The 24,866-nt window shown below is 52.2% G+C and overlaps 6 protein-coding genes across 6 annotated transcripts; 3 read left to right on the top strand and 3 right to left on the bottom strand.

Annotated features, from left to right (window-relative positions):
- Nucleotides 1-974: 974 nt before the first annotated feature.
- GUITHDRAFT_116404 (hypothetical protein) lies at nucleotides 975-4,311 on the bottom strand (the record flags this gene model as incomplete). The annotated part of the gene is made up of 21 exons (XM_005824364.1): nucleotides 975-1,025; nucleotides 1,074-1,154; nucleotides 1,198-1,290; nucleotides 1,336-1,380; nucleotides 1,433-1,560; nucleotides 1,606-1,827; nucleotides 1,873-1,918; nucleotides 1,963-2,056; nucleotides 2,090-2,400; nucleotides 2,447-2,569; nucleotides 2,615-2,678; nucleotides 2,747-2,926; nucleotides 2,969-3,066; nucleotides 3,109-3,142; nucleotides 3,210-3,354; nucleotides 3,410-3,558; nucleotides 3,602-3,752; nucleotides 3,797-3,918; nucleotides 3,966-4,056; nucleotides 4,102-4,155; nucleotides 4,260-4,311. 21 exons carry the CDS (start codon nucleotides 4,309-4,311, stop codon nucleotides 975-977), a joined length of 2,334 nt encoding a protein of 777 aa, XP_005824421.1.
- Nucleotides 4,312-5,220: 909 nt separating this feature from the next.
- On the top strand, nucleotides 5,221-6,741 carry GUITHDRAFT_154969 (hypothetical protein; the record flags this gene model as incomplete). The annotated part of the gene is made up of 7 exons (XM_005824363.1): nucleotides 5,221-5,271; nucleotides 5,525-5,589; nucleotides 5,648-5,704; nucleotides 5,751-5,832; nucleotides 5,893-5,949; nucleotides 6,123-6,184; nucleotides 6,370-6,741. Coding segments are annotated over exons 2-7 (430 nt in total), but the record flags the coding sequence as incomplete, so codon positions are not given.
- Nucleotides 6,742-6,899: 158 nt separating this feature from the next.
- GUITHDRAFT_158596 (hypothetical protein) lies at nucleotides 6,900-8,839 on the bottom strand (the record flags this gene model as incomplete). The annotated part of the gene is made up of 7 exons (XM_005824362.1): nucleotides 6,900-7,064; nucleotides 7,107-7,358; nucleotides 7,413-7,489; nucleotides 7,542-7,761; nucleotides 7,814-7,906; nucleotides 8,013-8,128; nucleotides 8,710-8,839. The coding sequence occupies 7 exons, from the start codon at nucleotides 8,837-8,839 to the stop codon at nucleotides 6,900-6,902; spliced, it is 1,053 nt and encodes a 350-aa protein (XP_005824419.1).
- A 1,582-nt stretch (nucleotides 8,840-10,421) lies between these two features.
- GUITHDRAFT_144995 (U5 small nuclear ribonucleo protein component) lies at nucleotides 10,422-14,584 on the bottom strand (the record flags this gene model as incomplete). The annotated part of the gene is made up of 17 exons (XM_005824361.1): nucleotides 10,422-10,469; nucleotides 10,520-10,693; nucleotides 10,744-11,131; nucleotides 11,165-12,339; nucleotides 12,393-12,518; nucleotides 12,566-12,675; nucleotides 12,734-12,806; nucleotides 12,854-12,904; nucleotides 12,949-13,020; nucleotides 13,070-13,144; nucleotides 13,196-13,259; nucleotides 13,310-13,390; nucleotides 13,446-13,489; nucleotides 13,535-13,593; nucleotides 13,641-13,800; nucleotides 13,854-14,022; nucleotides 14,481-14,584. 17 exons carry the CDS (start codon nucleotides 14,582-14,584, stop codon nucleotides 10,422-10,424), a joined length of 2,973 nt encoding a protein of 990 aa, XP_005824418.1.
- A 1,613-nt stretch (nucleotides 14,585-16,197) lies between these two features.
- On the top strand, nucleotides 16,198-17,491 carry GUITHDRAFT_116399 (hypothetical protein; the record flags this gene model as incomplete). Its single annotated transcript, XM_005824360.1, has 7 exons — nucleotides 16,198-16,567; nucleotides 16,616-16,662; nucleotides 16,757-16,813; nucleotides 16,889-16,935; nucleotides 16,988-17,027; nucleotides 17,243-17,303; nucleotides 17,364-17,491. 7 exons carry the CDS (start codon nucleotides 16,198-16,200, stop codon nucleotides 17,489-17,491), a joined length of 750 nt encoding a protein of 249 aa, XP_005824417.1.
- A 1,615-nt stretch (nucleotides 17,492-19,106) lies between these two features.
- On the top strand, nucleotides 19,107-21,586 carry GUITHDRAFT_116397 (hypothetical protein; the record flags this gene model as incomplete). The annotated part of the gene is made up of 15 exons (XM_005824359.1): nucleotides 19,107-19,175; nucleotides 19,252-19,284; nucleotides 19,332-19,514; nucleotides 19,555-19,608; nucleotides 19,691-19,803; nucleotides 19,845-19,881; nucleotides 19,927-19,986; nucleotides 20,300-20,380; nucleotides 20,423-20,496; nucleotides 20,543-20,604; nucleotides 20,751-20,797; nucleotides 20,866-20,931; nucleotides 20,978-21,026; nucleotides 21,087-21,425; nucleotides 21,471-21,586. 15 exons carry the CDS (start codon nucleotides 19,107-19,109, stop codon nucleotides 21,584-21,586), a joined length of 1,383 nt encoding a protein of 460 aa, XP_005824416.1.
- Between the last annotated feature and the right edge of the window lie 3,280 nt (nucleotides 21,587-24,866).

The raw sequence follows: 24,866 nt of genomic DNA, 5'->3' as shown, positions 1-24,866 counted from the left end.
GAGCTCCGGTCCACCTGCTCGAAGCAGCAGGATGTCAGTTGGAGTCTTCGTGCATGAGAGCACTTGCTGATCGCCTTGCAGGCTCTGGATGAGGCCGAGGCGGAACTGAAAGAGAAAGACTCTGTACTGCTGTCTCTGTCAATAACAGACTTGCGACTGAGCCATGATGGGGGTCAGATGCTGAAGTATGTCGAAGAGGAGATAGAGTCTTTGAAGCACCACTTTAAGGTCGATACTCTCTCTCTCTCCTCCCTGAGCACCCGACCTGATGGCTGTGTAGCACACGGAGTCGAAGTTGAACAAGGAGAACAAGGAGCTTCAATCGCGTGTTGAGGTTTGTCTTGCTCTCATCCTGCGGACAGAACTGATGCCATGGCAGGATCTTCGCAAGGAAATGGAGATTGAGCATGAGAAAGCGTCGAGGTACTTCGCAGCCTCAACCTTGTTGTCTTGGTGATCGATCTCCGTCAGGCGAGAGAGCAGGTTCAGGGAGATGTCAACCCTCCTCGAGGAGACAGAGGAGCAGGTGACTGGGACTCTTGACAAGGTTCAACTTGACGTTTGCTCGCAGCTGCGGCTCAAGAGCAAGAAGCTCTCGCAGGTCGACAGAGCTCCTTGTCTCTTTCTCCTCGTGAGACTGATGCTCAGGTGCTGGATGAGTGCGAGAGGCTGCGACAAGCTGAGGAGGCTGCTGGTCGCAAGGTGGGGAGGGAGGAGGAAGAGGGTGGAGGTGACGCTCGCCAGGTTCGAGACACGGAGGAGGAAATGAGGGTGTTGCTCAGTGAGATGGACAAGATGAAAGGAGAGCACGCGTCCAAGATAGCGCAGGTCTCCTCCTCCTGCACAGCCAGCCTGCTGACCCTCGTCGGCAGCTCTCAAACGTCTTTCAGAAGCTCTACAGTCAGGGAAGCTCGTGATAAAGATCGTATGTAACATACATGTATGTTTGTAAATGAATGAATTATAATCTCTTCTTACATCTCCAGCCACCTCGTCAGCTTGTCCACCTTGTGGTTGAACCTTGCCTAGCAAACAGTCAGAGTAACGTCTGAAGGAACCACATGAGGGTCTACCTGACTCGAGATGATCTCTTCTGCAGTCTCGTTCAAACTCTTGAGGTGAAGCCGTTGGGAGGCCTCAAAGAACTTTCTCTCCTGCCAGCAGTTCAGCCAGCATCCGCGGACGTCGCTCTATGACCTCGAAGACACTCAGGACGTCGTTGGAGTCGTTAACTGCACTAGGGTAGGTGCGAAGAGCTGCTGTAACCAACTCCTGGTTGTACTGTTTCCCCTGAGAGGCTATCACTTGGTTGTGGGTCAGATACGATCACTCTACCAGGTTGTTCAGAGTAGATTGAACATCGTCAACATCAGAGCAGTCCTATCAAGCTCGATCACCTTGCAAACCCTCACAACACCTCACAATCACACACCATGTCGACGAACATCGCCTCCAGGTCTTGCAGTGCTCTGTCGGCGTCTTTGTGTTTGTGCCGGAGACTTTCCTTGAAGACGTTGATCCATGAGTCGTCAGAGTCCAGCTGGTCTGGCTCGGCGCTGCCTTGCAAGCGCAACCTCTCAGTCGGGCACAAGGAGTGTCGGGTACCGGCCGTCATCTGCAGCTGCTGTATCCTCTCGTGTACACAACCCATGACAGAGACAGCCATGTTGCCGACTAGAAACATCACAGCGAGCCAGAAGGAGTAATACCACAGCCAAGCCACGTTCGGAGAAACGTCAAAGACCCGGTCGAGGTCAGCAGCTTGTTTCGATCGGTTCCCATACAGCCCATTGACGAGCACTTGGAGCATGGAGAGGAAAGATGAGCCTGAACGAGACTTGTCAGTTGCTATCACGTAGCTTATCCTCTTACCCCAATCCGAGAAGGACAAGAGCTGGTCTCCGAAAAGAAGCGTCGCCTGCCACCACAAGTCATCCAAAGCTGTTGCTCCCTCCTCCTCACCTGGACGGCAAAAGACGCGAGAAAGATGAAGAAAACCAGAGCGAAGTTGAGCATAGGAGTCCTTAAGTGAGAGAAGATGTAGGGAACGTACAACCTGCATGCACGTCAACTGACAGCAAAGCCTGACTCCGTCACTTTCCTGGCATCAAAGGAAGCGAAGAAGATAATCTTCACCATCAAGACCAGCAGGTAGATAGCGCTCAAGAGCTTGTAAGCGTCGATCAAACGTCGTGTCTGCGCTAACAGCAGCGCTTGACTCCCCCACGTGATGCTGTTGGCACTGACTGATTCGTGGCTGGCGTACGGGTCGACGGCGATCAAAATGCGCATGACGACAACAGCGATGAAGGCAAGGAGATGAACATCTGATATCAGCTGTTGTAGAGAGCTCCCGTAATACTTGATGAAAGCTTCATGCCTCGTCTTGTCGGGATGTTTCTGCAACGGACGAGTCAAATCGCATCTTCGACTGGTTGCCTCTCACTTTACTGTACGCGACCAGCACTCGCCAACTCTGAGCAATATTGAGCAACCAAGTCAAGACCGTCAAGATCTCGAGGATGAGCATTCCGATGCGAGAAGAGAAGTTGAAGTTGTACGTCTCCACCTGCCCTCTCATCTTCATCGTCTTCCTATCGCAGACGAGATTTACCGCTGAAGCACTTGATAAGAACAAAGGTTTTACGTGCCCCGTGTTGTACAAGTACACCTGGAGACTGAAACAAGGTTTCAGAGACTGTGATCGTACCCATATCTTCTAGATCATGGACTCAATCATCGTAACCCATCATCACTATCCCTCTGACCTCCATCGTCATCCTCGTCACCATTATCGTCATACCTGCCAACGACGTACAGCCCTTCGGCAGGGATCATATAAGTCACGTCCTGCCTCAGCCACTGCGAGCTTCTCTGCAGCCAGCGATCTCCTCTCAGCACATCCACCTGCTCTACAGCCTGTCCGCTGCTACCTCAAGCCTCAGCAGCAGCAGCAGCAGAACACTACCAGCTCGCTTGCCTGCTCGTTGCTGGCAGCTGCTGCCAAAATCCCCCAAGAGAGGGGAAGTTCTTCATGACGCCAGGGCTTCGCTCCTCGTACACGAACTAGCAGGGGGGTCAAGGAAGAGGAGAGAACCTGCTGGTCACCTTGCTGGGACTCGACGGAGGACCAAAAGAAGACCTGCGTCACCATCACAAGTTGCATCCCCGTGAAGACATGCTACTTGTCTTCTCTTCCATAGACACACTCCCGGTCAAGACAGAACTTCAAAGAGTCGTAACACACTGGCGCGAATGATCTCAAGCTCCCGCCGTTTGCCTTCCAACACGTGCCCCCGACATCATTCCTTGTATCATATCCAGACGCCACACGTTTCTGGACCATAGTCATACCTGGACAAGAGCAAGATGTTACAAGGTGTAGATGAGTTCAAGTGAGAAGCAAGACCGTTAATAGGCTTCACATGGAAGAACCACGTGTTCTGATCAGTCGCGCTCATCGCTTGTCCGTTTGACCAGTAGTTCTTGTAGAAGGAAGAGGATACGAACATGCGAGCCCAGCTCCAGTACTTGTCAAGGTCTGAGACGTCGAGGAAACTAACAGGTAGTGAGTTTACAGCTTCTGCTCCTCGACCTTCACCTCATGTTGGTGGCTAGCGGGACATCACATCCGTCAGGAGCTAGGTGACCGAGGTTGTCCCGGCAGCTGCTGTTCGAGCTCGGGGAGGGCGAGCTGGAAAACAAGCTTCTCTCCACCAGACTCTCTCTGATCGCCCTAGTTGCCATCTCACCTGCACTTGTCAAAGGTATGAAACCGTCGCGTGCATGGCTGCACCTCTGGTCGTGTTCATCTCCAAGCTCAGCGCTGCCATGTAGAACACGAAGAAGAGACAATGGGGCGCAAGTTTCTCTATCCTCCTCCTCCTCCTCTCCCGAGTCGCAATTTCCTCATGTACCCTACAAATGTTCAGCATCTGCTATAGGCTTTCTGATTGTTTGCTTACCGATTCAAGGAGAAGGTGACGAGGGAAGGGTTCTCAACGTAGTGCGAGACATGCTTGAGCGAGTGGGACTTGTTGAGGACTGATCTTGGTCCTGCTGCAAAGTCAACGACGTGCCAGTCGGTACTGCAATATTGACCATGCTTCCACTCGTAGTTGAGAGCCGAGTCGTGAAGAAGGGTAATGATGGCATCTGAAGAAGAATAAGAGCCATGGCTGAGTGATGGGCATGGGGAATCAGGGGATGCACAAATAAATGGGATAGACTTTGATTCGACTGCTCGTGCTCTCTTTCACCTGTGTTGTCTTTGCTGTCTTTGTCAGCTTGTCGTGACCTTTGTGCCTGCATGTCAGCAACTCTGAAGAGCTCTGACTTGTCGTTGACTCATGCACGCGTCCTCGTTCCTCTTTCCATCCTCTAGTTCACTGCTGCGAACAGCACATTCAGCTTGAAGGCGAAAGGAATTCGACAGCAGCAACACTCAACGACCATGAGCCTGCGATCTGAATTTTCCGAAGTTCATCGCATGCACAAGTAATTAAAGCTTGCATCTGAGATCTTAATCCTCATCCTCGCATTCATCGTCATCATAAGCACCAGCACATGTTCTGTTTCAGGGTCGTCTCCCGATCACTCACTCGTCAGTGACCGAGACACTGATATTCAACATCATCATGATGATAGTCAGTGGCAATGATTCAATCGCCATGCTGATTGCGGACGGTCATCGGAAGACTGAGATCCGATCAGTGATCAACCTGAACTACTACTACAACAACAACACTGCCAACCATTCAAGTGAACAACAAGTGAGTAGCACTACTACCGTACACTATCATCTCATCATCGAGTCGCTCATTATAACTTAGTAAGTTTAGGTCCCGGCCGGGTTTGTAGAGTCGGAGGGACTAAATTTTACTCATTACTCCTTCCTCCGTAGTCCGAACGAGTCCGCCTCAAGCTTCAACGGTCGGGTCAGCCTCGGAACGAACGCAGTGAGTCCCCGCCGCGCCCGGCCGCCGCGGGCCGGGTACTGATCCTGTTGGACTTCAGCCTTGTCACACTGTCACATGTTTTTGACTATCGAAGTCCCGGCATCCGACTGAGAGCCCGGCGTGTTCACAGGGTGTTCAGTGAAGCACTGAGCCTCCGGGCCAGGAGAGCCGCCGCCAGGGGCCCGGACCGGGCCGGCGCCGGGCCGATCCGATGATCGCCGGGGCCCGGCCCCGGTGACTCGGCCCGGTCGCGATTGCAGTTGTTGGTGCCCCTTCGAGCATGGCAGGATCGATGCTGGTCCAGCGACGGCAGGTGACGAGAGGATGGGGGGGCGAGGAGGGACCGCAGGAGGAGAGCATGCAAGGATATAGGAGACAACGTGGGAGGGAGGGAGTGACGGGAAGAGGGGGGAAGAGGGGAGAGGTATGGGATACAAGAGAGAAGAGAGGAAGGCCACGAGCGTCGGGAGAGGCAGCAAGGAGTGGGATGGAGTGATAAGATTTGCCTTGGGGTTGATCAACCCAAACTTCCTTACTTGACTTGTCTTCTGATGTTCTTGCTGCAGATGTTCTGGGCAGCTGCTCTTGCAAGCGTGGGTTTGCTTGTCCTGATAACCTGCTCTTCAACGAGGTGAAGAGACGAGTCTTGTATCATTGACATGCAGTCTCCTGACGATCTGATGTTGCAGGAGGTCTGTTTTGAAAGAGAACTTGTGGACAGCAGCATTGAGAAGCAAACAACACATGTAGATGCTTCGACAAGCTCTCCATTCCATCTGACCTTCGTTCTAGTGCGCACCACAACGTTGGGCTAGCCACTACACTTAGGGAGGCTTGTCCCGAAGACACTCCGGGATGTAGACGATCACACATGGTGGATTGTTTGCTGCCATTCCTTTGCCTCTTCTGATCTCCTTTGATTCTCGTCGAGCAGTCGCAGAAGGGTATCTACAAGTTCTCAGATGCAGGCTGGCATCAAGTTCTTACTCAGGTCTTACAGCTCTTGCTCTCTCCCTCCCTCCCTCCCTCCCTGTCTCCCTCCCTCCCTGTCTCCATCCCTCCCTGTCTCCATCCCTCCCTGTCTCCATCCCTCCCTGTCTCCCTCCCTCCCTTCCTCCCTCCCTCCGTCCCTCCCTCCCTCTCTCTTGCTCACGTACTGTACAGCCCAGAAATTACGTCTATGATTACTTCACCGACATGTCCAGCCAGGCTGACGGACTGGACAAGTAAAGCCCAACCTTCCACTCCTCTTCCCCATCCTCTTCTCCGCCCCCCACCCCCCCACTCCCCCCCTTGCTTCCTCTAGTTCCTCGTCCACCTCTCTCTCTCCCCACTTCCCTCCTCTCCTCCTCCTCAGAGACGTTTCAACGTCACTGGCACTTTGCTGCTCCTTCAGTTGATTTCATGACAGGATGGTCCACTACGTGAAGAACTCGCAGAAGCTCCTCACTGCTCAGGTGCATGGCAACGGATGTCACAGCGCACAGGGCCCTTGCACTGCCAGCCAGAACCGCACAGTGCTAGGAGACGAGGTGATTGACATCCCCAACGATGATGGCTGGCAGCAAGGAGACATTCACTATGACGTGGGGGGGCAGTCGAGCCTGCCTGCGACAATGTACAGCAGCAAGAGCAAGCTGGTGAAGCTGAGGAGGGTGGTGAAGGTTCATCGACCCTCCAGCAAGTGGCAGTACCTCACCATCGATGGGGATTCAGGGAAAGTGATGCAAGGATGACATGGGAGGGGGCGGCGTGTAAATGTATATGAGGGTTTATAACTACTGTGAAAGAATATATGAACAGGGAGGGAAAAAACTTGCATCAAAGCAGTTTCTGCTTCTTGGTCAGGGGCGTTACACTGGAACGGCTGGACTTAACTCTTGGCCACCGCCGAGCTCAGGCACGACTCTCGTCGAGTCGGGTTGACCTGTGTAAGTCAACTCAGCTGGAGGGTCGCTGGGGGTAGAGCCCGCCTACCTCGAGGGTCTTCTTGTACTCCTGGCCCTTGAGGATGAAGGGGTGCTCTAGAACCTTGTCGAGGCTCAGTCTCTGGTCTGGCTCCTTGACGAGCAGCTTGGAGATTAGGTCCCTCGCGTCCTCCGACAGCTGATCCTCCGTCACTCCCTGCTCCTCCTCCTCCTCACTCACCGTGGAGGGATACTTGAGGTCCACCTTGGCGATCCTCTTGTATGTCTCGCTGTGGCCTTGCGACTCGAAGGGAGGGCTCCCGACCAGGAACTCGTAGCACAGAACTCCGAGCGACCAGATGTCCACCGCCTTGTCATGCGCCTGACCCTCCACCATCTCTGGTGGGAGATAGTCCAAGGTACCGCACAGCGTGTGGCGCTTGGAGATGGGAGCATGGACGGACCAGCCGAAGTCCGCGATCTTGACCTCCCCCTGCGGCAGCGCCAGTCACAACTCTCCTCCTCCTCCTCCTCCTCCTCCTCTCACTTTGCTGTCGATGAGAAGATTCTCCGGCTTGATATCGCGGTGAATCACATTCTTCTTGTGGCAGTACGCCAGAGCTCCTGCAGAACACCTAGTCAAACCCTCCTCCTCCTCCTCCTCCTCCTCTCGCACCAGCAAGACATCCGATGTAGTACGCAGCGCGGTCCTCCGGGAAGACCTTGGACTTCTGTAGCTCCTTGTAGACTTCACCCTTGGAGGCGTACTCAAGGATGAGGTAGACGCGGCTCTGGTCGTAAAAGTAGCCGTAGAGCCGCAGGATGTTGTTGTGCCTCAGGTGGGACTGAATCTCGATCTCTCTCCTGAGCTGGTGCTCTACCTTGGCCTTGGAGAGCTGTTTGGGATGAGGCAAATCAGGAGAAGGTGAGAGGAAAGCAGAGGGGAACCTGAGCTTTGAAGAGAACCTTGAGCGCGACCAGGTAGTTAGTCCGTTTCTCCCTGGCAAGGTACACGTTTCCAAACTTTCCGCGCCCAAGAGGCTGTAGAAGAACGAGATCAGCAGATGATGGAAGGAGAGGGGCAGGTGGGGGGGGGGGGGATGAAGCAAGGAGTGCGAGGGGGCGTTAGGGAGGGAGAGCACTTTACCTTGCCGATGTCAAAATCAGCTAGTTGCCAGCTCTTCTTCGTCTCAGGGTTCACGAGCTGCTGAGAGGCTTTCACTTCAGCTGCGGCTGCCGCATGCTCCGACTCCACGGGAGTCTCTGCCGGCTGAGCACAAGCCTTGCTGCATCATGCATATCAATCGCTCTCTTGACCTCCCTTACTCTCCCCTCCCCTGTCCCTCCTCCTTCCCTCCCCTCTCCTTCTCATGTCGAACCTCGGGGTTTCAACTTGTTTGGCGTGGGCCGAGGAGCCGCCAGTCACGTTGCTGGTGGTGGGCGTGAGGGGCACGCGGATCGCTGCTGATTTTGCTGACAAACTTTCAGTCACGCGTGCGGACTGGGTCACGAACTCACTGGTGGCTCCTGGAGTTTCCGATGATGCAGGGCTCAAGATGGGCTTGCGAACGGGACCTGATGAGGAGTGAGAGGAGGGGAGGGAGGAGGTGGAGCTAAGGGGCGACGAAGGGCGGGTGGGGATAAGGGGAGGAGAAACGTGGAGTTCTGACCTGATCGCAGTGAGGGGGTTATGTTGGTTGTTGCATTCTCCTTCCCCGTGGTTGATGCGGACGAAAACATTGAGAAGTCCTAAAAATCCGAGATGATGCCAAGATATCCAATGTTGCTGATTCACAGTATCAGAGGATAACGGGGAACAGGGAAGGGAAACTGTTCTTCACCACCTCCACACCCTCCCTGGCCATATTTTTTCTCGTCCTTCACCCTCAGTCTGACAACATCGTCTTCCAGTTGCGTTTCAACATTCTCCCTCTTGTAACCGGAATCACCATCAAGATTCGTCTGAACGACCATTCTGATGATTATCTAACCTTGTTTCAAAGCATTTGAGATCATAGACATGATAATCGGAAGAATCCAATCAAGATCATCCTTTCTGCCTCTCTGTCTCTTCCTTTCAGAGTCGATTCTGCTCCTCCTCCGAATCCATCTGCTCCTGCTCCCCAATCAACATTACCTTTTCTAGCTATTGCAGTCTTTCTTGTTCATTCATTTTCAGCGTCACACCATCATCCTCCTGCTCCTGCTCCTGCTCCTGCTCCTCCTGCTCCTCCTGCTCCTCCTGCTCCTGCTCCTCCTGCTCCTCCTGCTCCTCCTGCTCCTGCTCCTGCTCCTCCTGCTCCTCCTCTTGTGTCTTCAGCTTCCCTCGTTCTTCACTTTCAACAACCATGGCAATCAAAATCCAAACGTTCGCCTACCCCCGTACCCCATCGAACCACCACCCCCAATTCCATCTTCAAAAGGACCCCTTTATCATACCTCAGGTCCTAATGAGGACCCCCCGGTAAACCAGCACGCCTTTTTGAAACGGCAAACTTCAAATCCGAAGTCCGGGCCTCATCCCCACACATTCCCATCTGAGCCCGGCCCGGCCCAGCCGGGCTGGGCCCGGCCCGTACGGTCGGACCGTTAGTACCGTCTACGGTACTGCCCGGCACTGCGGCAGAGTCGCACTGGCAGCCCGGCAGACAGGCCGAGCCTTAGAGCTCTCTCGTGTGCGGCGAGCTTCCGCGCACAGTGACACTGTTCATGACGGTCCGGGGGGCCGCACTCACTGACCGGCCCCGGATATTCTGATTCCTCGAGTCCCGGATCATTCAGCACGCAGCGCCCGCAGTGACAGGCTGCACTGAGCCTCGACCAGCCTGCCGGGCAAGGGGGGGAGGGCCGGGCGGGGGGCCCCCCAGCCGGGGCCGCCCCCGGCCGCCGCGGCGCGGCTGGCCGGCCCATGATCCGACGATGACGGCCCGGCGCATCATCCGATGATGGCATGTCATGCTGAGTCACTGTCCGAGGCCCCTGATGATGCCCGGCGGCCCCCGCGGCGTCGGACGGTTCAACGGTTCCGGCCGGGCCGGCCCAATCGGGGCCGCCCCGCGCGGCGGCGCGCGGCCGGCCGCTCAGGAGCCTCTGGCTCCGGGACTCGGCGCCGGCGGCGCTGCCGGCGCCCCGGGCCAAGCCTCGGAGCCGCTGGCTGCCACCAAAATCATTGAATTCAGTGGCAATTCAAGTCCGGGCGGCGGCGGCCCCACTGACGTTGCAAGTTTGACTCAGATGCCGCCTGACTGTAACTAGTAACCTCGGTCGAGTATGGCCCGGGGTCATGACTGCGATGTACATAGTTCGTGTGCAGATGTCTCAGCAGGGCTACTGAGAGGGGCAGAGCAGGTGACCATCATTATTTTCAAGTAAATCCTTCAAGATGCTTCTTTCACACCTCCGCTCCTCCTTTCACATGGTAGAACCTCTTTCTCGAGCCTCATCACCAACGAACAGAATAACCTCTTCCCTTTTTCTCAGCACACACGACTCGTTGCGATTCCCCTCGCTAGAGCCATGTCCACTCCTCTGCACCTCGTTGCACCTCCGCTTCCATCTAGAAGTAGGAGGCCAGATCCTGGTCCTGTCGGGCGAGCTCCAGCAGCTGCACAATGACGTTACCGACCGTTAGAGACATTTGGTCCAGCGCATTACCATAGGGTCGTCGAAAAACTTGTTGATCGACACGTCCTCACTCATTCCCTTCCTTCGCCTTGTCTTCACCATGAACTCACGCGCCAGGTAGGGGGCGGGCGAGGGCTCTAGAGGCTTCAGGACGATGCTCTTGTCCAGAGGATCTCCGGGGACGATGGCCCAGTGATCGAACACCTGCCACACTCGTCAGAGGGAAAAACTTTGGCATCAAGTCGCATCTTCACCTGCACACAGAAAGCCTGTCCCTGCGTGTGGGTGCGCAAGTCCGTCTCGAAGCCATACGAGTCCATGACGGGGATGTAAGCCTTGATGGTGTAGAGTGGCGAACCTGCCTTGGGAATGTCCTGTACGACGTGACCACGTCGTCTCGCCAAGACTGTGTAGATGGCTGACAGACAGTCCGCAGGTGCTTGAATCTCGACATAGAATACAGGTTCCATCAATCTCGGAGAGGCCATGAGAAAGGCGGAGTAGCAGACGCGCCTTCCAGTGGGGATGATTTGTCCGCTTCCTCTGTGCACGGGAGATGAATCCACAGATGCATCTAAGATCTTGAATTTAACATTTCGAATAGGTTCATCACAAAGGGGCCCCTCCCTGTGGTTCAGTGAGCTGCAAAGGCAACAAAGATCCATCACAACGCACCTGGTTCCCCATTGGAATCCCTGGACCACAGAATCCTTGACGGTAGCAAGCATCTGCTTGTCTACCTCCGATGGAAGGGTATCATCAACCAAAACATTCGGCCCGTTCATGTCAGGTCCAAACGCCCACACGGATCGTGCAGCAAGTACATCCCAATCGTACTTGCTTTGGAGGAAACTCGCTTGTCGCTTCCTGTCCCAAGTCATGAGGATCTCTCCGAGCTCAATGTCCTCAGCAAGTCCCTTCTCAAGCGGCTCCGCAATCAAAGTCAACTTGTTCTTCTTATTCGGCGTTTCCGCGAAACACTTCAACGAGGAAGTCTCAATCACAGTTTCGCAGAAGGAGACGGAGGGATCTGCTGTCTTGATTTCGATTTCTGAATACATAAACCTCAAATCGTGCATCACGCAGTCCAAGTACAGCTCTCCCGTTCCCAGAATCAAATGCTCCCCAGACTCCTCCACTTTGGTTCCGAGCAATGGATAAGTCTTGTTCACTTTACGCAAGCCGTCAAGCATCTTGGGGAGCTCTGACGGGTTCAATGGTTCGATCGCAAGTTTCACCACTGACTTTGTCTTGTGCTGAAGAGGACGGAAGATGCATGCGTCTTCTGGTCCCTCTGAGTGAACCACTGTCGCTGTCTTGATAATAGAATCGTCAATGCCCCCAATCAGCACCCACATTCCTGCTGTCGCTTGGTCTATCGGTATCTTATACCGACCAGCATGCAGCCAGATGTCAGTGACAGTCGTCTCCACCATGTCTTCATCATCGTCCAAAGTGTATCCTTCACCTAGGACCTTTACTTTGTCCCCAATAGAAACTGTACCTGAGATGATTCTGCCGTACGCATTGAACCCAACACAATCCGGTTGATGATACAATTTTACAATGTGGATCGCGAGCGGCCCCTCCGCTGAACACCGCTTGATAGACTTGGCAAAGTCGGTATCAAAAGCTCCTGTATAATTTGTTTCCACCTTTGTGCCCGTCGCCTCCAAGGGAGACGGAATACTTTTCACCACCATATCAACAAGTCCTGAATTGTCCGCGAAGAAAGCACTCATCACACTACGAAGAAGCGCTTTGACGCTCTTCTGCAAGTGTGATCTCTTTACACTTAGGCTGAGCTCTTGCAGGACCATGTCCAACTCCTTCGGCTCTTCACCAACGACCTGTGCAATGTTCCGATCATTCATAAATTGCAAACGCAATCCTTTTAACCAACCTGGCTCATCAACTTGTAGAGCGGCTCAAGAAGGAATTGTACGAAAGTTCGCTGTGCACCAGTGGCAGGAGGAGTTCGCTGAAATTTGCGAGTTTCTTCATTGTACCAGAAGTCTCCCCAAAGCCTCTGTCCAGATCATAATGAGCGTACCTCAGGAAACATCCAAAGTCTACCTTGGCAAATTCTTTGGCAGGAAAGCCTCCATATGTATCCGCATACAACCTCGCATACGATTCCAAAGTGAAGGTGTAGCCCTGCAGAGAAGAAGCGAAGCAGACATTTCCTGTAAGATGGGTTGCAAAACATGGTCAGGAAAGGAAAATTTAATGCCTGAAGTCTACCTAAATGCGGCGACAGGATCTCCTCATTGTTTCCTGTGAAAGATGTGTAGATTGTGTTGACTTCTTCGATAACCTGTACAGAAAGTCATGATATCACGGAGCTCTCACACGATTTTTTACATGTTTAAGCTTGAAGTATGCATCAGCCGGTGGCAATTTCAGTTCCAGGACCTGAACCACAAGTCAATTTCTTTGCAACGTATCTCATTGCAGACCAGGCGGTCAATCTTGTTGAGAACCAAGCAAATAGGGATTCGCTGCGCAGCTGCAAGCTGAATTACTCGTTCCTGTCATGCATTAAGCCAATGATTGATGGGTCCACGGGAAAACTCTCACTGTATTCAGCATCACTCCTTCAACTGCATCCACCACAAGCAGCATTCCATCTGCAATAGCAACAGAGGCTGCAACCTGAAGAAAACATTTAAGCCAGGTTCCAGTCTAAATAAGCGAAGCTTTTACCTCATCAATGAAATTAACATGTCCAGGGGTGTCCATGAAGTTCAAAGCATACGACTTGCCGCCGCTTTTGAAGTATGATTACTTTGGAAAGAAGAAACAAAGATTGATTCTGACCTTGAGGGCATCAGAAGACTGATGGGGAGAGATTTGATCGTAATCTTTCGCTTCTGCTCGTCCACTCGGCTATCCATGTACCTGAGTACGAACTTCTTTTTAGTTGATGTTGGACGACAAGTACTGCAACATTCACCTCAGATCCTCGCAACCATCCCACTTTCTTTCAAACTCGTGTTCCTAAATCTACTTCAATGCCAAAGAGAGGAGTCACTAGAGCAAAACCTGCAGTTTTCCGAAGTTATGTGTCTGTCTCACCAACACATCAAGCAACGAGGTTTTCCCTGCATACAAGATATCAGTGCTGGATGCGCATCAAAACGAGCTTCACCATGATGAAGATGCCCTGCCACGCAGATGTTGCGGACGAGAGCTGGATTCCCCGACAACTGATGCAGGTAAACATGGCTGTATGGATTCACAGGGGTCTTCTTCTCGACGCAATCGAAGCTTTTGGTTCGGACAGGAGCAATAATAGGCTGCTCGAGGGGCTGTAGTACAAGATTCAATCTTGAGCGCAAGGAGCCTGCATAGTCTCTATCACCTGAGTGTCTTCATCCTGAACCGTTGTCTCTGCTTCGGGATAAACCTGCTCAGCGTCTGGATAATACTTCTTGTCCTCATGAAGAATCACAGCTTGACTTGGCCCCTCATCATCCTTATCCTCTTCCATGAGATCTTCTTCTGCATCGTGTCCATGGGGAAGACCAGATCTGGAAAACGCTCATGAGCAAAGATGTTCAACACCGAAAAAACCAATCTTCTACCCTTCCTGTGTATAAAATATTGCTGTCTAATCTTGCATGTGGAAGCATTATCATGGGTAACAGCTAGAGACGAGTTCAAACGGCAGGGTCTCAAGTATTCCGCTAAGCTCAAATCTCAAAGAAGTCGCAAAGATCGAAGAATCCGACTGCAATCTTGTGAAATCTCCCTGACGGTGTTTCCTGTCTCATACAATCTCGTGCTAGCCCTCTGTTCCCCACACTTCTTCCAACATCTCAACAACAAAATCACATCAATCCCCCATCTTGTATGATCAAGTCAACTACTAGCTTGTTCCTCTCTCCACAATGTCCTTCCCGCTCATACCACCTGCGCCACGATCCTCTTTTTCTGTCTCGATCCTCGCAAGAATCTTCTCCTCCCACCATCATGTTCCACATGTTACCTGTAGGCATTCTCGAGATCATCCTCCTCCTCCTCCTGATCATCGTCCTCCTCTTCCTCAGGTCCGATGTAATTGCCGAACTCGTCGTATAGTTCGTCCTCCATGCCGCTGGTTGCCGCGGTGTCTGCCCACTTGCAAGGGGTGGGGTGGAATTTTGGCGAGGGTGGGGTGATTTGTGCGGGGGTACGGCAACAACAATGGGAGTCTGGTTGGCATCGTTGGCATTTCTGATGGGTATGTGCTCAATTGGGGTGGGTCTTCAATAACTGAGGGTAGTAGCCAGTAACATGGTTTTGTAGATGCAACAAATTAAATATGTATAGACCTAGGATTTTGATCACCTTGACCTTACTAGATCACTGATATGAGAATGGAGGGTGAATGTAAAGACTATTTTCCATGGACGCCTTGACTTTTCTATTGAGTGGGTGGGTGGAATATCGTAGGGGTAATACCAAGGATTTCAACCAAAACCAGGGTGGGTAGTAGAGGCAGATTAGGGTGGCATGGCCGGACGGGGTATGGGGGTAGGAGATCTGCACGGGCTATCGCCTACCCCTGCATACACTACCCCTACCAATGAGCAATGAGCATTTTTGTACGGAAATGAAGGGGTACAGGGTGGAAGGGTTGCATTCGGGGGTCCTTGTGATTACCACCCCCTTTCATGGACCCCCAATCTCAATAGTAAACTACCCCTCAAAGCAACCATAAAAGTTTAGTCATCATGTTTCACATATGAATCAAACATCTGCCTCAGGACTTTCTACTAAAAAATCAAAAGACAGCGAATTTTTTCAATCGAAGTCTGGAGTTACTCCCTTGATTGATTTGAGAGTAGAGATTCAAGTTCTAATCCCAACTTTGAAATACAAAAAGACATCTTTCAACATCCCCGTAGATTCTGAAGGAGTTCTGTTCTCTCTAGTACAAACAAGCTCACCTCAGAGTCTATTGCAAGTATTGAGGCAGAAAGTAAAATTGCTCTCTTTCATAGGCATTTTCATGAAAGGCAGCAACTTGGGGCCGAAAGTCTCGTTTTGGTGGGCATGCGGGTATCCGGACGTGAAGAGTATGGTGGGGAGTGATGGGAGACGAGGAGGAGAAGATGGATGGAAGAAAGTGATGAGGATAGAAGCAAGATGCATGTACAGAACATTGTAGGCTTCATCCATCGCCCTCTATCTGTTTCCTTTCAAGATTAGGAGACAGTATGAAGAGGGTAGGTGCGATCGTATGGTGGACATAGTTGGGAGAAGGAGAGAGGAATGAAAGACGATGAAGGGAAATGCAATACAATGATGACATTATGATTTTGTGATTGGAATCATAAAAGAAGGAAGCAAAGACGGAACCCTCGGACGTTGTTCGGGCGGTTAATCAACGAAAACAAATGAGACCGATGGTGAACTTGTTTGACCAAGGAACCTTGCAGGCAACACAATGTAGATAGTCAAGGCACACAAGATCGACAATAAAGGATATGGGCCTGATGGATAGGCTCTCAGACGCTCTCCTTTTGCTTCTTGTCCTCTCCTCCGCTCGGATATCTTCTCAGGATTGCTGTCCTGCCTGCCATCTGAAAGGTAGCATCACCTTCTCCGAAGAAGCACGAGTGATCGCCTGCACTGCAGACCAGTCTCTCTTGTTCCTTCGGCATGGGGGTGGACTTGTTGTCTTGCGAAGGTGCGGAGACCTTGTGCTGATCGACGTTCGAATGAGCTTCCTTCGCAACAGGAAGTCAACAACACAATGTTGGAAGCGAGCAGCTGAAGGGGAGATGCTCTCAGCAATGCACGTTCGAGGAGGTTGCAGCTCGACCAGACAAGCTGAGCACCCAGTGGAGCAGGAGTTCGCGATCCCGATGAAGAGATTGAGGATGGGAGGAAGCGAGGAGCAGGAGGAGCAGGATCAGCAGCAGCGAGAGCAGCAGCAGCAGCAGCAGCAGCAGCAGGAGCTAAGCTTGAGCGGGCAGCATTTTTTCGGCGATTCAATGTACCAGGGCCTTCAATTCCATGACCCCCTGCAGCATTCTCCTACAGGATTCCTTGATCAAGGAGATGGGCTGACTACCCTTGTGCATGAAGGTCCTTTTGCTTTTCTGAACCATGTTCCTACTGACTCGAGTGATGCAGAGGACTGTGCAGTTCCTGATGAGTTCCCAACAGAGATCAACGTAGAGGTAAGGACAACAAGTGATCGATGTCTTGCGCGGATTGTTGTCTCAAAACATCAGCTTTCCTCTCTGTTCTGCATCGAGCTTACAAGTCATCCAGGTTGAAGCAGCGGAAAACATCACCGCCGTGCATGAAACCTCGAACTCTACATCTAAGGTTCTTGTCTCCTTGCTCGTTCTACCCTCTGTGCCCTCGCACACCTGTCAAGGTTGCTGATGGTACAACTCTCAGAGAAGGAACGCCGGGCCCAAGAAGAAGAAGGTTCCAGCAACTGTGAGGTAAGAATTCTCCCCTTTGTCCTTGGTCCTGCAGTGAGTTGCTGTGTGAAAGCTTCACGGAGCCGACGGCAAGTGAAGTTTACTGGAAAATGGTAGCCCTTCCTCTAACTTCTTTCCTCAACCTCCTTCCTCATCTCTCTTCTCCACAAGTTTGCCCTCCATACTCTTGCCCCTCTCTACTCCTTGACTTGCTGTCCTCCCTCTCTCTTCCTCCCCTCCTCGTCCCCTCCGCATCTCCATCGCTGCACAGTCTTCCACTCACAATCCCCTCTTCCTCTTCTCACTTGTTCCATCTTTCCCCATGTAGGGAGAGCAGTACAACGTCTCGTACACCAGCACAGGACATTGCAAGGAAGTGTCTGTCTTGGGTGAGAAATATCACAGAGAGAGTTTTCTTCTTTCCGACATGTTGACGCATTTCTCAACAGGTTTCTATCTCTTCAAGGGAAGCAACTTCATGGCAACTCTCGGGGGAAAGATGTATTCTCGGCCGCACATCCCTGGGACTGTCAAGTCTGTAGAATCCTGCGACTTGTTCGATGTGATTGAGATGTAGTTTCACCATCGGAAACGACTTGTGTGTCGGGAAACACCATGTTTACGTCGGTATGATGACAGAGAGTGATTGTTTTCATCAAATTTGATTCGTGCTCTGCTTGTTCAGTTGGACTTACCCTGGAAGGGAAACCGGTCACAAAGAACGACAAGTGGGTCCTTTCTAATCGATCTGGTGAGTTGCTTCTGCGATGATTCCTTACTTGGAGGGGAGTTGGAGAACAGAAGAATGAAGGAATACAATGGGAAGAGTAACACTGAGGGGAGAACAAGGCAACCGATGATTCACAGAAACAATCATGCAGTTAGAAAACATTGCAATGTTGGCCTGACTACGTCATGGCAGGTTTTGTGGTGAACATTTTGCCTCCTGTTGTGGCTCATCCAGTCTTCAACCCTCCTTCCGGTACATGCACGTGTAGAATGATTCTCCCCTCTCACACTCCCTTGAAGGAGAATTCACGAATTTTGTTAATGTCTACATACAAGTAAGATCTTTCCATCTTTGCAACCGAGACATTGAAAATCTCTTGTCTTGTCTTGTCTTGTCTTGTCTTGTCTTGTCTTGTCTTGTCTTGTCTTGTCTTGTCTTGTCTTGTCTTGTCTTGCCCTCCGAATATATCTTCAGTGCTCTACGCCTAATTCAACCATCCGCTTCACTACCGACGGCTCCCCACCCTCGGAGTTTCACGGGTCAACTTATCAAGTATCCTGCTCCTACTCCTGCTCCTGCTCCTGCTCCTGCTCCCGCTCCTGCTCCCGCTCCTGCTCCCGCTCCTGCTCCCGCTCCTGCTCCCGCTCCTGCTCCCGCTCCTGCTCCCGCTCCTGCTCCCGCTCCTGCTCCCGCTCTTGCTCCCGCTCCTGCTCCCGCTCCTGCTCCCGCTCTTGCTCCCGCTCCCGATTTCCCTATTCTGTTATCGAGCTACTGACGCTTCTCCCTCAGGGGCCCATTCCTGTGCATAGTCAATCCAACGTCACCATCCTCGCTCGCGCATTCCGACCAGGATACACCTCGAGGTCAGCAGCCCCACACATCCTCCTCCTCTTCCTCCTCTTCCTCCTCTTCCTCTTGTACTTGAAGCAAAAGCATGCTGCTGCTGCTGCTGCTGCTGCTGCTGCTGCTGCTGCTGCTGCTGCTGCTGCTGCTGCTGCTGCTGCTGCTGCTGCTGCTGCTGCTGCTGCTGCTGCTGCTGCTGCTGCTGCTGCTGCTGCTGCTGCTGCTGCTGCTGCTGCTGCTGCTGCTGCTGCTGCTGCTGCTGCTGCTGCTGCTGCTGCTGCTGCTGCTGCTGCTGCTGCTGCTGCTGCTGCTGCTGCTGCTGCTGCTGCTGCTGCTGCTGCTGCTGCTGCTGCTGCTGTTTCATCATAACAGAATCTCCTCATCTTTATCACCTGCTTCCCCTTTCCTGATTGGCTGAGAATGCCTGACAGTGATGTCTCGGCTGCAAACTATGAAGTCATCCTCCCTCCCGGTGAGTGGAGCTGGCTCAAGAGCATCTAAGAACTGACAACTTTCAAAAGACTCGATCAAGATCAGGGACGAAGAAATCCACAAGCATGACAAGACCGAGGAACCTCCTCGACAGACAGTCTGCGCTGGCTAAACTTTAGAGCAGGAGATGTACAAGCAGATTCTCGCAGAGTTTCCGGAGGACGCAGGGACCCTCTGCAACTATGGATGCTTCCTGGTATGGTTGGACTTGCTTCTGCTGCCTACCGTCAACACTGGAGCTGAGATGGGAACCTTACTCCCTTGTGCAACAGGAAGACGTTAGGAAGGACTACGACGGCGCGGAGGTCTGGAGAGCTGAAGAGATTTTTTCTTGTTGTGAGCAATGCAACAGGTGCTGTTCAAGCGCGCTCTCATGCAAGACCCTCAGCATGTGGGGGCACTTTGCAACTACGGGACTCTGCTGCAGGCGAGGAGACGGAGGAAAAAGTTTGTGTGCTCTTGTCTGACTGAGTCGGGCCAGGAGGTCAAGGGAGATTACGGCATGGCGGAGAGTTACTACAAACGAGCGCTACAGGTGTTGGGAAGGGAGACTGAGGTAGGCTGACGGGATGCAGATTGATCCTCATCACATCACAACCATCTACAACTATGCCGGGTTGCTCAAGACTGTCAGACAGGCAATGAGTCCTCCTCCTCCTCCTCACTGAGTCATCCTCATCCTCCTCCTCGTGGTGTTGATGCTGTTATAAGGACTGGGATGGGGCCGAGAAACTTTACAAGCACGCGCTCGAGCTCGACCCGACGGACGTCGGAGCTCTGTGCAACTACGGGCAATCGATCTCATCGATGATGTTGAACTTGCAGTGATGGCATCGTATCGTAGGACCCTATTGCACGATGTCAGGAAGGAGTATGATCTTGCTGAGAAGATCTACAAACAGGTGCTTGCTTGCTTGCTTGCTTGTCTTCTTCATGCAGCTCCACAGGCCCTGGAGTGCGACCCGACCGATGCCGCCACTCTTTGCAACTATGGACTTCTGCTCAAGGTCAGAAGCAGCGGCAACAAGACGCACAATCGAGTGCTTCATCTGTTGAGCACAGAAGATGATCCTCTTCCTCCTTTCTTCTCCTGCACCTCCTCCCTTCCTCCTTTCCTCGCTCCCTGCTTCCATTCCTGTTTCCTTCGTTCCCTTCCTCCCATCCTCTCCTCTTCCACTTATTTCTTTCTCGCTGAACGATCTCTCAACATTAGAATGTCCGTCAGGACTACGATGGGGCTGAGTTCATGTATCAAAAGGCTCTAGAGCACGTCGGAGTTTGACATCTCCTCTCGTTTCTCCCTAACGACTCTTCCTTCAGGAGCCAACGGATGCAACATCGCTCTGCAACTATGGACTCTTCCTTCAAAACGTCCGGCAGGATCACACGAAGGCGGAGCAGGTGAGCAGTGAGAAGTGGGAAGAGTTTGACATCTTGTCCAAGATGTACAAGAGAGCTCTCAGCAACGATCACGGTCACATCAGCACTCTATGCAACTACGCGACTCTGCTCGCAAGGTGCGAGGAAGCGCGAGTTATGAACAAGTCTCGTGACTTTCCGCAGCGTCAAGAAGGAGTTTGACAAGGCGATCGCACTGCTCTCTCAAGCTCCTTTCCATCCTGCTGGTGCTCCTGCATCTCTTTTATCTGCATTTCTCTTCTCCTTTCTGCGTCTCTTGCTCTTTCTTTCGATTCTCTGCATCCTGCCTCCTCAAACTCCTTCTTCCTTTCTTCCCTTCTCCTTTCTGCTTCGTTGCTCACCAGCCAGTCAGTCGTGCAGTGCCTTGACTGGGTGAGACAACTGTTCGCCGCTGAGAAGGTCAAGAAAGCAAAGGCAATATCTCTTTCATTGTTGGCGTCATGACGGTTGTGTACTCGAACTTGCAGGAAAACAAGAAGAACAGAAAGAGGTTCCCCAACGAGCTGAAGGTGGTGTGTAGCATATGTCAAAAGGTATTTCAGTCACCTTCTCTCGGACGATCCTAATCGCCCTCTGCAGCTGTTCATTGACAAGAATACTCTCTCCCGTCACCTTTCAAGGATGCATGGTATGATGATGATAATGACGACGACGATGATTGAAAAGATGACGATGATGATGATTATAGAAATGATGACGATGACAATGACAATGATGATCACGATGATGATGATGACGATGATGATGGAAATGATGATGGAAATGATGATGACGATGATGATGACGATGGTGATGATGATGGAATTTATGATGGAAGATTACGATGACGATAATGATGATGATGATGAAGATGATGATGATAATGATGATGATGATGATGATGATGAAGATGATGATGATAATGATGATGACGATGATGATGATGGAAATGATGATGTCTGTGGTCTACGCGATGCTCATGTTGTTTCAGGCATCCACGAGGAGCCTGCTGTGCAGCACCAAAACCAGGAAGAGTCGTTTCAAGGAGGTGAGGCCGACCCTCAGCCTCCTCCTCTTCACATCAACTTTGCAGATGGGCGTGTACAGCAGCTGTGGCAGGACGAAGTTTCTCCGCCCATTCACGCCGACAACTACCTCTCTGATCAAGACGTACAAGCACCTGAAGGGAACCATGATTTCAACTTCTAACTCCTGATGTGCTCGGCCGTCTTGAGACCTCTTCGGGAAGATTGGCCGGATGAGCTGACAACTAAGGTGCAAGTGGAAGGGAAGGAACGGGTCTAGTCGCCCTTGTCAGCATCTCTGTCTTGATTGAAAACCTCATGTTTCGTCTGATCGCTCATCGTGGGACGCAGAGGGGAACCTTGAAAGAGTACTTATTCTCAACTCCATGTGAGAGCCGATCATAACGAAATGAGCAAGAGAACAGATGGAGAATATGAAGAATTTTTGCAAGTACAGAACAAGGGAGCGCGACTTGCCATGGCCAGATGTCATGTACATCACAATTTAATACAACTTTCAACTCCAGAGTCACACTTCCTGTTTCTCCTCTCTACATCGTCAGCTCGTCGAAGTCCCGCTGCTCTCCTCCATACATCATCGCCGCCTCGTGGTGCAGCTCCAGCCCGACTTGTCTGTTCCGAAGCTCCCGCACTCGTCGCGCCTCCCGGCTCACGACCGTCTGCTGCTCGCCATGAGGCGCGGGGCGACCTTGACGGCGCTCCGCTCGGCGGTACACAGAGGGGGCAGGGAGGGGCGTCGAGTAGTCGAAGGAGTAGGATGAAGCAGAGGGGAAGGAGGAGCGATGAGGGGGGAGGGAGAAGGAAGGAAGATGACTGGCTCCAGCGAGGAGTAAGGGCAACTCATGGGGAGAGGAAGCCTGGTGCTGCTTCGAGTCGATGTCGGCGATCTCAGGGAAGGAGGAGTGGGAGAGTGAGCTAGAGGCGGCAGGAGAGGCAGAGGGGGTGGGGTTGGGGGTGGTCGCAGGGGAAGGATGGGACGAGCACATCTCACGTAGGGAAGACCGCGGTGGACTGTGAATTATGAAGGGGGTTTCGGCGTTACTACAGGGAGGTTGTCAGCAAGTTCCTTGATCACATGGGAAGTCTCATACAGGCTTTTACTACTTACCAAGAGATGCATGCTGGGGTCGTCTCATGTAAATGATCACGGACCGTATTCTCTCTCCTGTAAAGATCTGTATTTCATGTGTCAGCGTGCCTCGTGAACAGCGACTTCTTCCTGTAGTAATGATTGACCAACGTGTCGCCTACCTAGCTCGGAGCGTTCTTCCTTCCACGAAGACCACAGCCAACGACCCAACATCGTTGACGGCAACTTGCTTCCTGTATTTCATCGTTACTCCCGTCTCTCATACATCACAGCATCAAGCAGAGCAGCAGGGTTTGGATCACTTTTCGTTGCAACTCAGAATTCATTGGCAGTCCAAGAAATATAGCTAGTTTAGATATGTCATACATAATGTTATTTCTTATGAAGGCAAGCCAAACTAATCGATGCCTGAGATTTGTAGTCAGCTTTGCATCCACGTCATGTTCTTTTTGAAAGCTCTACGTGCATTTCACTCTCCCACACTCATTGAATTCTTGCTTTCATCGTCGAGTTTATTTTCCGCCACACGCTACGTGCTAACGCCTTGGCGATGGGCATAGTCGTCTAGCTCTCATTTGCTATCTCCCACGCATTTATTCCATCCTGCATTATCTACAACCGGCTGCTCTCGTGCCCTTCCTAGGTTACTCCTGAACGACCTCTTCAACGTTTCTCTTGACTTCCGCTTCTTCATCCACAGAAGCTCACGTGTTGACCGCAAATTTCTGGGCCTGAGATGATCATTAGCTGTTGAAGTGAGTCTTCAATCGATCTGTCAAATTAGCATATGGCCGGCTGCAAGTTTGATACGGAGAAGTTCGCCATGGCAGAGCAGAAAGCGCCGGCCTTTACTACACCCTACCTGAATAACTCTTTCCGTGTTCGTAGCACATGACCGTCGCTTTCATGTGTCAGCATGCCTCGTGATCAGAAACTGAACCCTGTAGTAAATTCAAAAACTGCTTCATTATCTGCCACAGCGGAAATCTCAGCACCCACGCACTCCCTTCCATGCCCCTTTCACGCCCTGCTTCGCCAACCACGCGAGCTTCCGCATCGCTCTGGTTCAGCGAGTTGGAGGCCATTGATGCTTCTACTTTGCTCTCAACTTGCTGCCCCCCTTCTCCTTCTCTCTCTTCATCCTCCCTTTGCTCATCTTCTGCAGCCTCCCCTGCCTCCTCTAGCTCCCTGGAAATCTCCTTCCCTCAAGTGGCCGATCTCGACAACGTGCCGCGACCTGCGTCCCCCAACTCAGCTCGATCCTCACCCCACAATCAAGACTCCAATGAAACATCCGTTCCCCTGCCTTCCCCTCACCGCTCCTCCTTCCCCTCTGCTGCCCCCTCCTCCTTCGACTGCCCGACGCCCCTCCCTGCCCCCTCCGTGTACCGCCGAGGGGAGCGCGCAGCTCTCAGGCGCCGTCAAGGTCGCCCCGCGCCTCAAGGCGAGCAGCAGACGGCCATGAGCCGGGAGGCGCGACGAGTGCGGGAGCTTCGGAACAGACAAGTCGGGCTGGAGCTGCACCACGAGGCGGCGATGATGTATGGAGGAGAGCAGCGGGACTTCGACGAGCTTACGCTATAGAGGAGATGAGGGTACATTGATTAAAGGATCCAAGTGATACCTGCACCTAGCCAACTCTGATTCTGATTGTTATCCGAATCTTGTCAGGGATTATTTGGATTTATTTGTCTTGATATTCTGTCAGAGCTTTACAGGCACTTTCCGCAAGCTCAATCAGAAACGCTGCTATGAAACCGATTACAGATTGAGTCAAGACAATTAGCAAGACAAGATCTCGCGGCTTTCGGTCCGGCTCCAAAAGACTGAACTATTTTATTCAAGCTCCCACCCCCCTTACCCCACCCCTTGTTTTCTACCCACAACCTCTCATACTCGGTCGCTCCTTCCTAGATACTCCACAATGACCTCTGCATAGCCTCTCTCGACCTCTGCTTCTTCATTGCCACGTCCGCCTGAAGCTCACAGTCTGACCGCACGTTTCGGAGCGTCATCGCTCATTGAACCTTGTTGTCCCCACCTTTATGTCCTCTATTATTGAGCTCGGCTAGAGCTCGGTGGCTAGAGCTCGGCTAGAGCTCGGCAAGGGTTGGACGGAAAAGATTCTGCGGCAGCATGATCAGGATGGTTACGTCGGCCTCTCTGAGATGATCTCAAGGGGATCCGAAGAGTACAACTGATGAGAGGAGCGGAGGGAGAGCAGAGGAGGACTGCATGTCAGCCAGCACGGACTGCGAAAACGAGCTCATGTCACACACGACTGTTCTGTTGAAGGGGCATCAATGCGTTTGCCGGAAATGCCACGATAAGTACATTTTCCGCACTAATAGCA

Source organism: Guillardia theta, assembly GCF_000315625.1.
Source record: "Guillardia theta CCMP2712 unplaced genomic scaffold GUITHscaffold_95, whole genome shotgun sequence".
NCBI lineage: Eukaryota > Cryptophyceae > Pyrenomonadales > Geminigeraceae > Guillardia > Guillardia theta.
The sequence above is the reverse complement of the archived record's forward strand: the minus strand, read 5'-3'. Positions and strand labels throughout refer to the sequence as shown.